The 14,479-nt window shown below is 52.8% G+C and overlaps 1 protein-coding gene across 9 annotated transcripts in view; it reads right to left on the minus strand.

Annotated features, from left to right (window-relative positions):
• Positions 1-14,479, minus strand: part of LOC119623275 (chondroitin sulfate proteoglycan 4-like) — a 62,031-nt gene that overhangs the window by 13,304 nt on the left and 34,248 nt on the right. For 7 of the 9 annotated variants that reach the window (XM_073012334.1, XM_073012333.1, XM_073012330.1 and 4 more), the window contains 3 exons: positions 8,458-11,753; positions 7,984-8,302; positions 256-6,364 (listed from right to left, as the gene is read on the minus strand). In XM_073012334.1, coding sequence (XP_072868435.1) covers positions 8,243-8,302; positions 8,458-8,865 — 468 coding nt within the window. In that variant the 5' untranslated portion in view covers positions 8,866-11,753 and the 3' untranslated portion in view covers positions 256-6,364; positions 7,984-8,242. Of the gene's footprint in view, positions 1-255; positions 6,365-7,983; positions 8,303-8,457; positions 11,754-14,479 lie in introns of those variants that run through there. The other 2 variants (XM_073012327.1, XM_073012328.1) reach the window with 2 other exon arrangements.

The following is a 14,479-nucleotide window of genomic DNA, read 5'->3' on the forward strand; positions in this document are numbered from 1 at the left end:
GGCCTTTTCACTACTCCCAATAGCACCCTAGAAATGACTTGGCCTTTTCCCTCCCCTGAACTCCACAGAGAACACAGCCAGCAGAGGACACATTCCCCGCCACCCAGAAATGGGTTTGATTCTCAGCTGAGGGATGGCAGGACTGGTAGAGACTGTCAGGCCACACGGCTGCCTGCACAGCACCCCCATGCTTGCTCATATATATATATGAGTATTTATAGCTATTTATAGAACAGGGCAGGGCGTACCACAGAGTATTTATAGCTATTTATAGAACAGGGCAGGGCGTACCACAGAGTATTTATAGCTATTTATAGAACAGGGCAGGGCATACCACAGAAGGGGCACAAATTTTCAGCAACGGTCACACCTGGATGTGTCAACTCAGCACTACAACAGACTAAATCACAGATGAAGGGGGCTGGCTTTGGGGCTGCGGAGCCACTGTCAAGTCACAGGAGACCCACCAGCAGGCCTGGAAAGGGAGGCCTCCGAGAAGAGGAGGATCTGTTTAGAGGTCAAAGTGTGGCTGGGGCTCTCAGGATGGGGTGGACTTGCCTGACCCAATCAGCTGGCAGTTGGAGAGAAGTAGAGCAAAAAGAGGAGAGAGAAAAGCAAGCAGAGAGCTGGTGAGGCAAGCACAGAGCACTGGCGCACCACAGGAGCTGTGGGAGGGCCAGGGAGGGGAGGGCACAGGTGCGGGTGTGGCAAAGGTTCCTGGAAAAGGGGCTGGAAGGGAAAGGGGAGGAAGATGGAGGGAGGAGCCAGAGCTTCACAGGTGGTGCCTGGGGGATGTGGTGGCCCTCCCCAGCCCACACATGCTGGCCTCACCCATGGCACCCAGGCAGTGCACCCACAGTTCAGACCAATGCTCAACCCCCTCGGGCTTCCCCCTTCTCTGGTCACCCTGTCTTCCAACCCACTGGCCCAGGGGCACCTCTTGTTTGGGGAGCCCCACCCAACTGCCACCTGGCCTGATAAAGAACACTGCTTGAACCAAAGTGGTGAAGCTATAAGGGATGGATGGCTGGAGTGAGTGCCAGAGGCCCCTCTGGGTGGTCAGAAAGACCAGGGTCCTCTGAAGGGACCCTGGGGAAGGCAGGGAGGGCAGGTAGCTGGATGCCACTGGCCATAGACTTATAAGTCTAAGACGGGAGCCTCAACTGGTTGCGGGGCGGGGGGGCTGCAGGTTTCATAGGTGAGGCTGGGCCCTTCCTGCTGGGAAAAGCAGAAGAGGGAAAGGCAGGTGGGCTCGCTAGGCAGAGCTCAGCTGGGCCAACAGGCACTGTGGTCCCGTTGGCTGAATAGCACAGGTGACCCCTAGGAGCAACTGGCCAAGGTGTGTGAGCCTGCTGGCCTGTGGTAATGCTTCAGCGGGGGCCAGGGACCCTGCCTTCGGTCACACACTAGCAGCTATGATGGTACCTGGGAGGATGGGAAGTGGGCTGTGTGTCCCTGCCTGGCCTGTGAGGTGTGTTGTGGGATGACCATGTGTATGGGACTTTAAGGTTTTATCCTAGATCATCACTGGATTGCCGACAGATAGAGGAGGTGGGACCCTGACTATCACCCCTGCTCTGCAGTGGATTCGGCTCTCGGCACTCCCAGGCTGGGAGCTGGATGCCCTGCCCTGGCAGCATGACTCAGACTGCACAACCGGTATGGAGTGCCCAGGATGACGTTCCTAGACCTCTGGCCTCCTCAGAGTCCAGCCCCACACAATGCCCTCCAAGCTCCCAGCCCCTATACCATAAACCATGAGCTCTATGCCCTCTCTGATGGCTCCAGAGAGCACCCATGTCTGCCAGCTTGGGCATGGAGCCTGTTCCAAGAGCACCCAGGCTCAGCCATGGAGGCCATGGGCAGTGGTGCTGAGTCCCACGGCTCACACGGAAGGGAGGTGACAGAGCCACAGCACGAGGACAGAAAGAGGAAAGAGCAAATCTGCAGCTCCAGAAAGGAGGGGCAGGGAGCCTGGATCTGAGGTCCCAGGTGTGCCCCCGTGTGGAGCTGGTGCAGTGGGGCAGGAACACCATTCATGCAGCAGGCGGCGAGGCACGTACCTACCATGGCTGATGCTCCTCAGGGGCCACTGATAGTGATTCTGAGAGACAGCATCAAATCAACATGGCAGCTCACATGCATGGGTGGGGCAGGTCTGGGGTTGGGGGACACACACACGCACATGCTGGGGTGCGCACACACATGCTGTGAGGCCCCACTGTTGGCATGCACACGCTAACACACATGCCCACAACACGCATACGCCTCCTTCCCTGCCACCTCCCAGTGCCCAGCACCCTCACTGGCTGGCACGTGCAGCACAGATCTGGGGCGTGCAGCCACTCAGCACACTGAAGCACACACATGGGCAGAGTCACAACACAGAAGCTCACCCACACAGAGGCATTTGCACCAGCTCCCTGCACACTCATGCTGGCATGCTCAGAGGACCATCCATGCTGCTCGTGGAGACAGCGCTTGCTCGCTAATGTTCAGCTGCCATTTCTCTACCTAAGAGCCTTCCATGGCTCCCTACTGCCTAGAGCATTGAGCCCCAACAAGTCATACTCTTCGGACTTTGAAGTTCTCCACCCTATGCCCCACCCTCCCCACAGAGCTCTTTCTCATTCTGTCTCTGTTCCCCACTTTGGCCAGTGGCTGTCCTCAGTGAGTCCCACACTAAACCTCTGCCCACACTGCAGCTCTTTACCCAGATACCCTCCAATTCCTCGTCACATAAGCCTATCTCAGTCATGCCCTGGACTGCATTGAAGCCAGGCTGCCTTGAAGAAGCTCTCCCAGACTGCCCTTTTCCCCAAGGCAGGGTCATGACTTGCCAAATGTTTTGCTTGCATTAGTAAGACTAGAGTTGGAGCAGGCATCAAACCTTACATCCCATATGTCACACCTCACCACAGACCTGGGTGCCAAATACCCTGAAGAGTCTCAACTCACGTTGGTAGTTAGCAAAGTGCTTCTATGGCCACATCTACAGTTAACACAGCATCCCTATGGCCACTGTCTCCCTTGATCCCCACAGCCACCCTGGGAGAAAGGCAGAAAGAAATCATTTGATAGAAAGGATGCTGAGGCTCTGGGAGGGAAAGGGACTTGCCTGAAGTCCCACGGTGAAGCAGCATCTCTGGACTCCCAGTCTTGCCCAATACCATGCTGCTTGCCTCTACCCATCTCCGTTGGTCATCAGCACATCCTAGGGCAAGCCCCAATCCTTGCGTCATTTTGGTTTATGGGTGCTGGACCCACAGCCCCACTCTCCAGCCATTTGGAAACAAAAACAGATACTATTGTTCTTCCTTAGAGAACGTGGCCAGTGGAAACAGGGCACACTGGGAATCAGAGTGAATGTCCTTGAAAGAGGGCCATGGGTCAACAAGTCCAAGCCAGAGGATGTAGAATGCTTTTCCTTAGAAATCTTTGGGAATGAAGTGGGCTTCAGACACTCCCATCCCTTCCCCGGCAGCCACCCTTACCACATTGGTTTAGACTGGGTAAGGTGGTGGGGCGGGGGAGGTGGATAAAAAATCAGATTGCTCATGGCCCCCAGGCTCCTTCCCCAGCTGCTTCTGTCCTAGCCCAGGCTTGGTGCCATTCTCACATTCTCACACTCATGTGATGTGTCACACACATCACAAACCTTGATGGTCACACAGTCACAGCCTGGTCTGTGCTCCTGCGGTCCAGTGGCTGGACACCCCCTGGGATGGCTCAAAGGAGTCAGGACTTGGAAGTGGGGACATCGGGGTAGCTGAAGGAAATCCACACACCCAGCATATCTCAGGGTTCAGACCTGAGGTAGGCACCCCAGGGGCTGGGAGAGGAGTTGGAGGGAATGGAGGATGGAGGACAGTGAGAAGGAGGAGGAATGCAATGTGTGGGGCGGCCGCCAAGAGTGAAAATAGAGGGAAGCGCCATGTAAGTGCTGGAAAGAAGGGGGCAGGTGGGACGAGCCCCATAGCCCCCTCCCCAAAAACGACCACCTCCGGGACTCAGCGCTCCCTGGGGGGCAGGCTCCACCACACGCGGCTCCGGCATCCAGGGTCCCAGTGCCTTGGAAGGAGAGGGCCAGTTCTGGCAGCCAGGCCCCGTGCTCTGGAATCCAGTCCCATGTTGGGGGGACACCTGACCCCTTCCCTGCCCAGTTCAGTGTTGTGGGACAGGGCTGCTGTCAAGACAATCCCCAGTCCTGCCCTCCTCCCCGAGCGGGCCAGTTAGCCCATGTAGCTTCTTCCCCACTTGCCTTTGTGGCACTGCCAGCCTGGTAGCCTGGTGCCCATTCAGTCTAGTCCTTCATACTGCTGGGGCAAGGGGAAGCTCTGAGTAATGTGGGACTATAGAGTGCGCGAGGGTTGCTGATGGCCGGGTCCCGTGCCCTCCCCATTCCTGGGCATTCTTGACAAAGTCTCCCAGCAACCGAGGGTACACAGCAGCTGTAGACACCAGCCTGATGAATATCTCCTCGTGGGGAGGGGGCCATAGCAGGAGTGGGGCTCCAGGGAAATACAGAACCTGGGACTGGGAGGTGTTGATGTGAGAGGCCCAAGAAACCTCGGCTTTGCACTTGCTGAATACCATCTGCGCCTCTCAGGAGGGAGAGTGCCAGGCTCAGGAGGTCCCTGCCCAAGCAAGGGGACTTGGAAAGGGGGCTAGGGGTGGGCTGTGCCATTTTCAAGGGCTGGCGGGGGGACCAGCCAGCCAGACCCCTCTGGAGGTACTTGGGGCAGTACAGCATGCCATGGCTCCTGAGTGACAGAGTCGGTTCTGCACCCCACAAGACCACTCCCTACCCAGAACTCACTGTGATCATATGCTGGGTCCAGATGCCCATGCAGCCTCCTGGCGGGAGCATCAGTTGCACCACCTGCCCAGGATGGCCCACGGAAGAGTCTGCGCCACTCTGCCCTGCTATGGAACAACCCCTGTTCTGCCTTTGGGAAGAGGTGTTCGTTTAAGCGATAACTGGGCTGGCCCCCATGGCACAGTGATCACAGAGTCTGCTGCTACCCATGGCTGAGAGCTCTAGTTCTTCCTAGTGGTCTCTGAAGCCACCAGGATGGATGAATGGTGGCTTCACCCTCTTGGCCGACTCAGCTGCCTTTCATCAGCTCATCTGCCCCTAGGATCCACTCTGCCTCTGGCTGGCACCTGACCTGAGCCCCAGGCTCACGCCTCTGCCCACAGACCCAGCAGCTGCTTCACCTCCAACTCCAACCCTCTGGACCAAGCGCTGCCCCTCGCCAGCTACTGGGGTGCCACTAGTGCCCCCACATGGTGCCCCCTCTCCAGACCCTTGGGTCTGGCTGTAGCTTCCTTCTGGAAGCCACACCCCAAGACCCCAGCCCTGCTCTAGGGCCCTGTATCCCCAACTTCCTGCATCCTTCTTTCTCCTTCTGGGAACATGAACTTGCTCTGCCAGCCTGGTGGCTCCTGGAGGGCAGGACACCAGGGCCTGGACCATGGCAGGACCGGGAGCGTCTGCTGCCAGTGATGCTGGAACCTGCACCCATGTCCACATGATGTCCATGGCACAGTGGCCACCTGAGGCTGTGGGCATCTGAGTGGTGGCTGCAGAGTGAGGCCCTTACCTCCTGCCTGAGTGAAGTTCACCATGTCCTCCCCTATGCTGTCCTGCTGGACATGGAACAGCCGGCCCGGCTGGGGGCCCAGGACCACACCGTAGAGCAGAAGCTGGGGGTTGGTGCCTGCACTGGAGCTGCCTCTGAGGCTCTGGCTGCTGAATGGCTGAATGGCTGGATGGTCCCTGCCAGAGGCAAAAGGGGCCACCATCCTTTGAAATCCAGGCACAGGCCTGTCTCTGCAGAGAGGCAGCGTGACCCTGGCGTGCCACCCTCAGCTCTGCCCCAGCTCCTGGCACACCCCGGAATGCCCACAATCAGCACACCCATCCGGGCAGACAGTCAGCGTCTGGCTGCCCTCCAGCGAGAGGAGCACTTGCTTCTGGGCCGCCACTCGGAAGAAGTGTCTGGAGGAAGTGTGCTTGTCATCAGAGAAGCTGAAGTGGATGCCTCCGTCCAGGGCTCCTGAAGACAGAGTCATTGGGTCCGGCTGGCCCGAGCTGGCTCCTCATCTCAGGGCACCCCTGCAGGCAGCAGGAACCCAGGGCCTGGCCATCAGCACCCACCTCTGTGTGAGAACAGCACGAGCCCACCGCCCAGCTGGGCCTGCACGAAGCTGCGCACCTCGGTGCCCGGCGCTACCCACAGCACTATCCGCCCTTTGCTGGGCTGCTCAATGGCGTAAACCAGATGCTCAGGGGCCCAGAGTAACTGTCCATGCTCCTCAGGGCCTCTGTAGGGATGGGCGCAGTGGCCCCCTCCCACATCTGGGAACACAGGCCTGTGAAGGTTCTGCCTTGCCCTGCTCACCCACCCCTTCCTCCCCAGCCCTGGGCTGCCACCAGGGTTCCAATCCTGCTGCGGCTCAGGCCTTCAGGTGGCATCAATGCTGGCACTCCTCTGGCTCCCCTGCACAAAGGGCCCTCCCCACATTCACCTTCCCTGTCACCCCAGGGAAGGCCCCAGGGAAGGTCACCCTCCAGGCCCAGCCTCCTTGCTCTCCATCTGCCCTAGTTCTGCGTGTCCCTCAAGGCCAGCTTGTGTCCCCTACCCAGGAAGGCCCCTGTTCTTACCCTCACCAAGTTCTCACCTCCAGAAACCCCCAGCGCTGACCAACAGTGCTTCTTAATCTGTCTCACTGGTGGGGCAGGGGTCTCCTTTCAGAGCCTCCGTGTGTGCCTGGCCAGGGCCGGGCACAGGTGGGAATGGTGATTTTAGAAACGGGCCCTCCTTCCAGCTGAGGGAGGGGTGGTGGTGCGGAGAGTGGGGGGCTGATGGTTGGCATGTTCTGCAGCACAGAATCAGCGCTGCGATGGGCCAAGGTGCTTCCAGAGCAGTTACGGGCCCTCCTCATGTTGGGCGAAGGGGACCCCTTTTCAGGCCTCCCACTTGCAAGCAGAGCAGGCGCCTGTTCCTGAGGTCCTGGTACCAGTCTTGCTGGGTCAATTACTTGTGGGCAGAGGTGCAGTGGGACTCACATGCCCGGGAAACAGAGCTTTCTGGCATTCCTGGGCTTCCTTCCCTGGCCCCAGGGAGCCCTCAGGCTGAGTCTTGGCAGAAGGGGCCATAATGTGGGGGACAGGGCCCCATTGCTGGGCTCCCAGACCAAACACGGGTGGATGGCACCACCTGGTGGTCATACTGACACACAGCTGTCCTGGCTTGTGGTTCCAGGGGGCCGTGGCCTCTGCACCATGAGGTCATCCTCTATGGGCACATCCTAGACCACCAAAGCCCCCCTCAGCACCCCATGTCAGAGACAGCCCAAGACAGCTCTCCTGTGGAACCTTCAGGGACTCTTGCTGACCCAGGAGGACGCACCCCAGAAGCCGGCATTCAAAGTCCTGCCATGTGGGCTTAGTGAAGCCATGCCCTTTCTGTTCTACCAGAACTACTTTCACAAGCATGGAGAAGTTCCACCCCATGTCTGGGCCTCAACTTCCACCTCTGCCAAATGGGGGCCCTGCTCTGCTGTGGCACAAGGGGGAGGAGTTTGGGGAGCCAAGCCACGGCCTTTACTTGCTGGGGTGAAGGTGGGAATCTTATTGGCTCCTGCCCTTAAACCTGCCCTTATGGGCTTGTAAGTGATTCTGTCGGGTGTTCTGGTCCTGAGCCACAAGAGAAGGAACAGCAGAGCCACCTGTGGCCGCTCAGAAGTCTGCCTACCTTACTTGCAAGTATCCATAACAAAACCTCCCACCTGTGTTCTATTTCAGCACAATCTCACAACTCTCCTTCCAACAACCCTGTGAGGCATGCGGCAGCGTCCCCATTTTGCAGAGGAGGTAACTGAGGCTCAAAGACGGGGAGCTCTGTGCTGGGAAGTAGGGGACGCTGGCCTCTTTCTCAAAGCAGACATGCAGGATGGTGCCAGGAATACTCTCACCTGCAGGCCTGTGTTTGTAGTGAGGACGGGGGGGTTGGTCATTGACAGGCAGGACGGTGACAGTGAAGGCCACAGGATGGCTCTGGCAGCCCATCTTGGAGGTGTCAGTCATCAGGACAAAACTGTCTGTCAGTGTCTCGCTCCCGTCGTGCACGTAGCGGATCAGCTGCTCTTCCACTGACGGGCAGGCCCAGGGCTAGTCAGGCCCCAGCAGCACCCTTCATGTCCTGCCTTTGGGTGCAGGAGGAGACTGACTCTTTTAGGGCTTCAGCTTCCATTGGTGGAAAATGGGGACCATAAGTTCTGGCTCCCAGAGGAGCTGTGAGGAAGAAAGGGGATACAGTATTTAAAGCACAGGTGCTTCTGATATGTGACTCCCCATCTCCTCTCTGTGTATAACCCCCACACTGGGAGTACCCTCCATTCTGCCCCCAGAGCTGGGCTGCAGCCCCTGGGCCTCTCTCACAGCCATACCTCTCTCCAGGAGAAGGCGCTGAGGGTCCTGGCTTGAGGTCCGTCCTCCTTCTGCAGAGCCCCATGCCGGGGTGGCTCCAGCACCTGCAGGCCAAGGCCCGGGAGAGTGGGGAAGTAGGGCCCGGTGACACAGAGCAGTGGAGGGGCCAGGGTGAGGCTGCCACCCTCAGGGACGCTGAAGTTTTGCGCATCCAGTGGGATGGCAGCGGGTAGCACCTCCAGCTCCACGCGGACACCCTCGAGGGGAGCACCCAGGCCCGAGGGCACATCCAGTGAGAAGGCATCGCTCCAGGCCTCAGGGCGGGAGTGCAGGTACAGGACTCTGCCCGTGTCCACTGCCTCCTGGGAGAAGCTCTGCACGGGGTCCAGGCTGGGTGGCTCATCTGCCAAGACGCCACGAGACACCATCACCAGGCAGCCAGCACTCGGTGGCTTCTTCACTGAGAATACGATGTCTGCCGGTGGCACTGCCTCGTGGGCTGCCTGGTTAACAGAGGTAACTGGACTTGGGCGACCTGGGGGCTAAGGGTATGCCTGGACTTGGAGATCATCACACCTGAGGCAAGTTCTGGCTTGCTCATTTCCCAGCTGTGTGATTCTGGGCAAATCCCTTCCTTTCAGCCTCAGTTCCCTTATTGGGAAGATGGGTTAATAATAATTCCTGCCTTGTTATGGTTTGGCTGTATCCCCATCCAAATCTCAACTTGAATTGTATCTCCCAGAATTCCCACGTGTTGTGGAAGGGACCCAGGGAGAAGTAATTGAATCAGGGGAGCTGGTCTTTCCTGTGCTAGTCTCATGATAGTGAATAAGTCTCATGAAATATGATGGGTTTATCAAGGGTTTCTCCTTTTGCTTCTCTCATTTTCTTCTGCTGCTGCCAATGTAAGAAGTTCCTTTCGCCTCTTGCCGTGATTCTGAGGCCTCCCCAGCAATGTGGAACTGTAAGTCCAATTAAACCTCTTTTTCTTCTCAGTCTCGGGTATGCTTTTATCAGAAGTGTGAAAATGAACTAATACAGTAAATTGGTACCAGTAGAGTGGGGCATTGCTGAAAAGATACCTGAAAATGTGAAAGTGGCTTTGGAACTAGGTAACAGGCAAAGGTTGGAACAATTTGGAGGGCTCGGAGGAAGACAGAAAAATGTGGGAAAGTTTGGAACTTCCTAGAGACTTGTTGAATGGCTTTGGCGCAAATGCTGATAGTGATACGGACAATAAAATCCAGGCTAAGGTGGTCTGAGATGGAGACAGGGAACTTGTTCGGAAGTGGAGCAAAGGTGACTCTTGTTATGTTTTAGTAAAGAGACTGGTGGCATTTTGCCCCTACCCTAGAGATTTGTGGAACTTTGAACTTGAGAGATAAGATATAGGGTATCTGGTCGAAGAAATTTCTAAGTAGCAAAGCATTCAAGAGGTGACTTGGGTACTATTAAAGGCACTCAGTTTTATAAGGGAAGTGAGCATAAGTTTGGAAAACTTGCAGCCTGACTATGTGATAGAAAAGAAAAACCCATTTTCTGGGGAGAAATTCAAGTCAGCTGCAGAAATTTGTGTGAGTAGCAAGGAGCCTAATGCTAATCCCCAAGACCATGGGGAAAATGTCTCCAGGCCATGTCAGAGGCCTTCACAGCAGACCCTCCCATCACAGGCCTGGAGGCCCAGGAGGAAAAAGTGGTTTTGTGGGCCAGGGCCAGGGACCCCTGTGCTGTGTGCAGCCTAGGGTCTCAGTGCCCTATGTCCCAGCCACTTAGCCGTGGCTGAAAGGGGCCAACATACAGCTCAGGCTGTGACTTCAGAGGGTGGAAGCCCCAAGATTTGGCAACTTCCATGTAGTGTTGAGCCTGTGAGTGCATAGAAGTCTAGAATTAAGGTTTGGGAACCTCCACCTAGATTTCAGAGGATGTATGGAAATGCCTGGATGCCCAGGCAGAAGTTTGCTGCCGGGGCCCTCATGGAGAACCTCTGCTAGGGCAGTGCAGAAGGGAAATGTGGAGTCAGAGCCCACCCCACAGAGCCCCTCCTGGGGCACTGCCTAGTGGAGCTGTGAGGAGGAAAACTGTCCTCCAGACCCCAGAATGGTAGATCCACTGACAGCTTGCACCATGTGCCTGGAAAAGCTGCAGACACTCAATGCCAGCTCATGAAAGCAGCCGGGAGGAAGGCTGTACCCTGCAAAGCCACAGGGGTGGAGCTGCCCAAGACCATGGGAACCCAACTCTTGCATCAGTGTGACCTGGATGCGAGACACGGAGTCAAAGAAGATCATTTTGGAGCTTAAAATTTGACTGTCCCGGCCGGGTGCGGTGGCTCAAGCCTGTAATCCCAGCACTTTGGGAGGCCGAGACGGGCGGATCCCGAGGTCAGGAGATCAAGACCATCCTGGCTAACACTGTGAAACACTGTCTCTACTAAAAAAAAATACAAAAAAAAAATTAGCTGGGCATGGTGGCGGGCGCCTGTAGTCCCAGCTACTCAGGAGGCTGAGGCAGGAGAATGGCGTGAACCCAGGAGGCAGAGCTTGCAGTGAGCTGAGATCCGGCCACTGCACTCCAGCCTGGGTGACAGAGCCAGACTCCGTCTCAAAAAAAAAAAAAAATTGGACTGTCCCACTGGATTTCGGACTTGCATGGGCCTTGTAACCTCTTTGTTTTGGTCAATTTCTCCCATTTGGAACAGCTGTATTTACCCAATACCTGTACCCTCATTGTATCTAGGAAGTAACTAGTTTGTTTTTTATTTTACAGGCTCGTAGGTGAAAGAGACTTCCTTTGTTTCAGATGAGACTTTGGACTGTGGCCTTTTTGGGTTAATGCTGAAATGAGTTAAGATTTTGGGAGACTGTTGGGAAGGCATGATTGGTTTTGAAATATGAAGAAATGAGATTTGGAGGGGCCAGGGGTGGAATGATATGGTTTGGCTGTGTCCCCACCCAAATCTCAACTTGAATGGTATCTCCCAGAATTCCATGTTATGGGAGGGACCCAGGAAGTGGTAACGAATCATGGAAGCTGGTCTTTCCCGTGCTATTATCATGATAGTCAATAAGTCTCATGAGATCTGATGAGTTTATAGGGGTTTCTGCTCTTGCTTCTCTCTCATTTTCTCCTGGCACTACCATGTAAGAAGCGCCTTTCACCTCCCGCCATGATTCTGAGGCCTCCCCAGCCATGTGGAGCTATAGGTCCCATTAAACCTCTTTTTCTTCCCAGTCTCAGGTATGTTTTTATCAGCAGTGTGAAAACGGACTAATACATGCCTCTTTGGATCACTGTGAGGATTCAGCAAAACATTATCCTAAAAAGAAAAAAAAATAAGTTAAAAGTCTTGCTTAAATATGACAAGCTTATAAAAATTAACAGAAGCGTTATATTAGAATTTCTAAAGTCATTTCCATTGAAATCAAGAATAAGAAAAACATGCTGCTTTCCCCAGTGTTAGTCAACATTATTTAAAATGTTTAGCTAATTAAAGTGAAAAAAAGAAAACAACTGGTATGTATATCATACAAAAAAGGTAAAATTGAATATTTTCGCATATAATAGAGAACAGAGAAAATTTGATTTTAATAAGATAAATACTACTACCATTAAAATAATTTAATAAAATATCTTAAATCAAGATATACACAGTACATAAAAAATATTAGCCTTTCTCAATATGAGGAATAACTAGTCATGGATATAAATTTATTTTTTAAATAACACATAAAAGCATTATATATTACATAGGAATACATATAAAACCATTATCTATTATTTAGAAATGCAAAAATACATTTAAAAAATGTTTAAATGCCTGGGAATTATACACACTGGCTCCTAGACACTAGCCACATATCTAGAAAGGGGGAAGATGAAAGAATGTCATCACATTCTATAAATATGTCAAAATGTTAAAATCTAGTGAGTATGAGAGGAGGGTACATGTTGCCTGGAATATTTTGTATATTTCTCTGTATATTTGAAATATTTAATAATACAATTTTAAATTTGAAATATCTTCTTTAAAATCATGATAAGGCCAGGCCTGGTGGCTCATGCCTGCAAATCCAGCACTTCGAGAGGCCGAGATGGGTGGATAACTTTAGGTCAGAAGTTCGAGACCAGTTTGACCAATATGGTGAAACCTGTCTCTACTGAAACTACAAAAATTAGCCAGGCTTGGTGGCATGCACCTATAGTCCCAGCTTCGCTGAGGCAGGAGAATTGCTTGAACCTGGGAGGCGGAGGTTGCAGTGAGTCAGATTGTACCACTGCACTGCAGGCTGGGTGACAGAGCAAGATTCCATCTCAAAGAAAAAAAAAAATCGGCCGGGTGCGGTGGCTCACGCCTGTAATCTCAGCACTTTGGGAGGCCAAGGTGGGCGGATCACGAGGTCAGGAGATTGAGACCATCCTGGCTAACATGCTGAAACCCTGTTTCTACTAAAAATACAAAAAAATTATCCAGGCATGGTGGGGGGCGCCTGTAATCCCAGCTACTCAGGAGGCTGAGGCAGGAGAATGCTGGTGAATCCGGGAGGCGTAGCTTGCAGTGAGCCAAGATCACACTATTGCACTGCAACCCGGGTGACAGAGCAAAACTCTGTCACAAGAAAAAAAAAAAAATCATGATTAAAAACAACAATAGGCCGGGTGCGGTGGCTCGCGCCTGTAATCCTAGCACTTTGGGAGGCCGAGGCAGGCGGATTGCCTGAGTTCAGGAGTTCGAAACCAGCCTGGGCAACATGGTGAAACACCATCTTTACTAAAATACAGAAAAAAGAAAAAAGAAAAAGAAAACAAAAACAAAAACAACAACAATAATGGCTAAGAATGTTTGTATATGAAGTCATTTTTAAAGACAGAAAACAAGATCTAAGCAAGTGGAGTGGCATGCTAGTACTCCAGAAAGGATAGTGTTAATATTAATTTTTAGAAAAATTAATGTATGTGATGCAATCCCCACTAGAATCACATTGAATTACGTCTTGGTCCATTTTGGCTACTGTAACAAAATACTATAGATTGGATAGCTACTAAACAACATAAATTGACTTTTCCTAGTTTTGAAGGCTAGGACGTCCAAGATCAAGGCACAAGCAGGTCAGTATCTGGTGAGAGCCCATTTCATTGTTTATTTATGGTGCCTTCTTGTTATGCCCTCAGTGGGGGAAGGGACAAGCAAGCTCCCTTGGGCCTCTTTTATAAAGGGACTAATCCTGTTTATGGGAGCTCTGCCCTCACGACCTAGCGACCTCCCAAAAGCTCTACCTTTTAATACTGTCACCTTGGGGGTTAGGATTTCAACATAGGAATTTGGGGAGGGCACGAACATTCAAACCATAGCAAGTCATTTTACAAAAGTACATGAAATGAACGTAAAGTTCAAATGAAAAAATAAATGAATAGGCAAGAAAACTATGAAAATAAAAAATAGAAACAGGGAGAATTGCCCTACCAAATTATTAACCTACATTATAAAGTCACTATAATCAAAACAACATTAAAAGATGAATAAAAATGTCTCTGTGGATCAGAAATTGATCCCAAAATCAATGTAAGTATATTTAAGACCATAAAATATAAGCAGGGTACTATTTCAATTCAGTGGGAAAAGGTTAATTTTTTATTTTGTTTTTTTTTTTTTTTTTTTTTTTTGAGACGGAGTCTCGCTCTGTCGCCCAGGCTGGAGTGCAGTGGCGCAATCTCGGCTCACTGCAAGCTCCGCCTCCCGGGTTCACGCCATTCTCCTGCCTCAGCCTCCCGAGTAGCTGGGACTACAGGCGCCGCCACCACGCCCAGCTAATTTTTTTGTATTTTTAGTAGAGATGGGGTTTCACCGTGTTAGCCAGGATGGTCTCGATCTCCTGACCTCGTGATCCACCCATCTCGGCCTCCCAAAGTGCTGGGATTACAGGCTTGAGCCACCGCGCCCGGCAAGTGTGATTTTTTTTTTATCAATCATAAAACACACTATACTTGGATATATCAATTTTTATAGGTCTGTACAAGTATAAGGAAAGATATGGACCAAGGGAC

Source organism: Chlorocebus sabaeus, chromosome 26, assembly GCF_047675955.1.
Source record: "Chlorocebus sabaeus isolate Y175 chromosome 26, mChlSab1.0.hap1, whole genome shotgun sequence".
In the NCBI taxonomy this organism is placed as follows: Eukaryota; Metazoa; Chordata; class Mammalia; order Primates; family Cercopithecidae; genus Chlorocebus; species Chlorocebus sabaeus.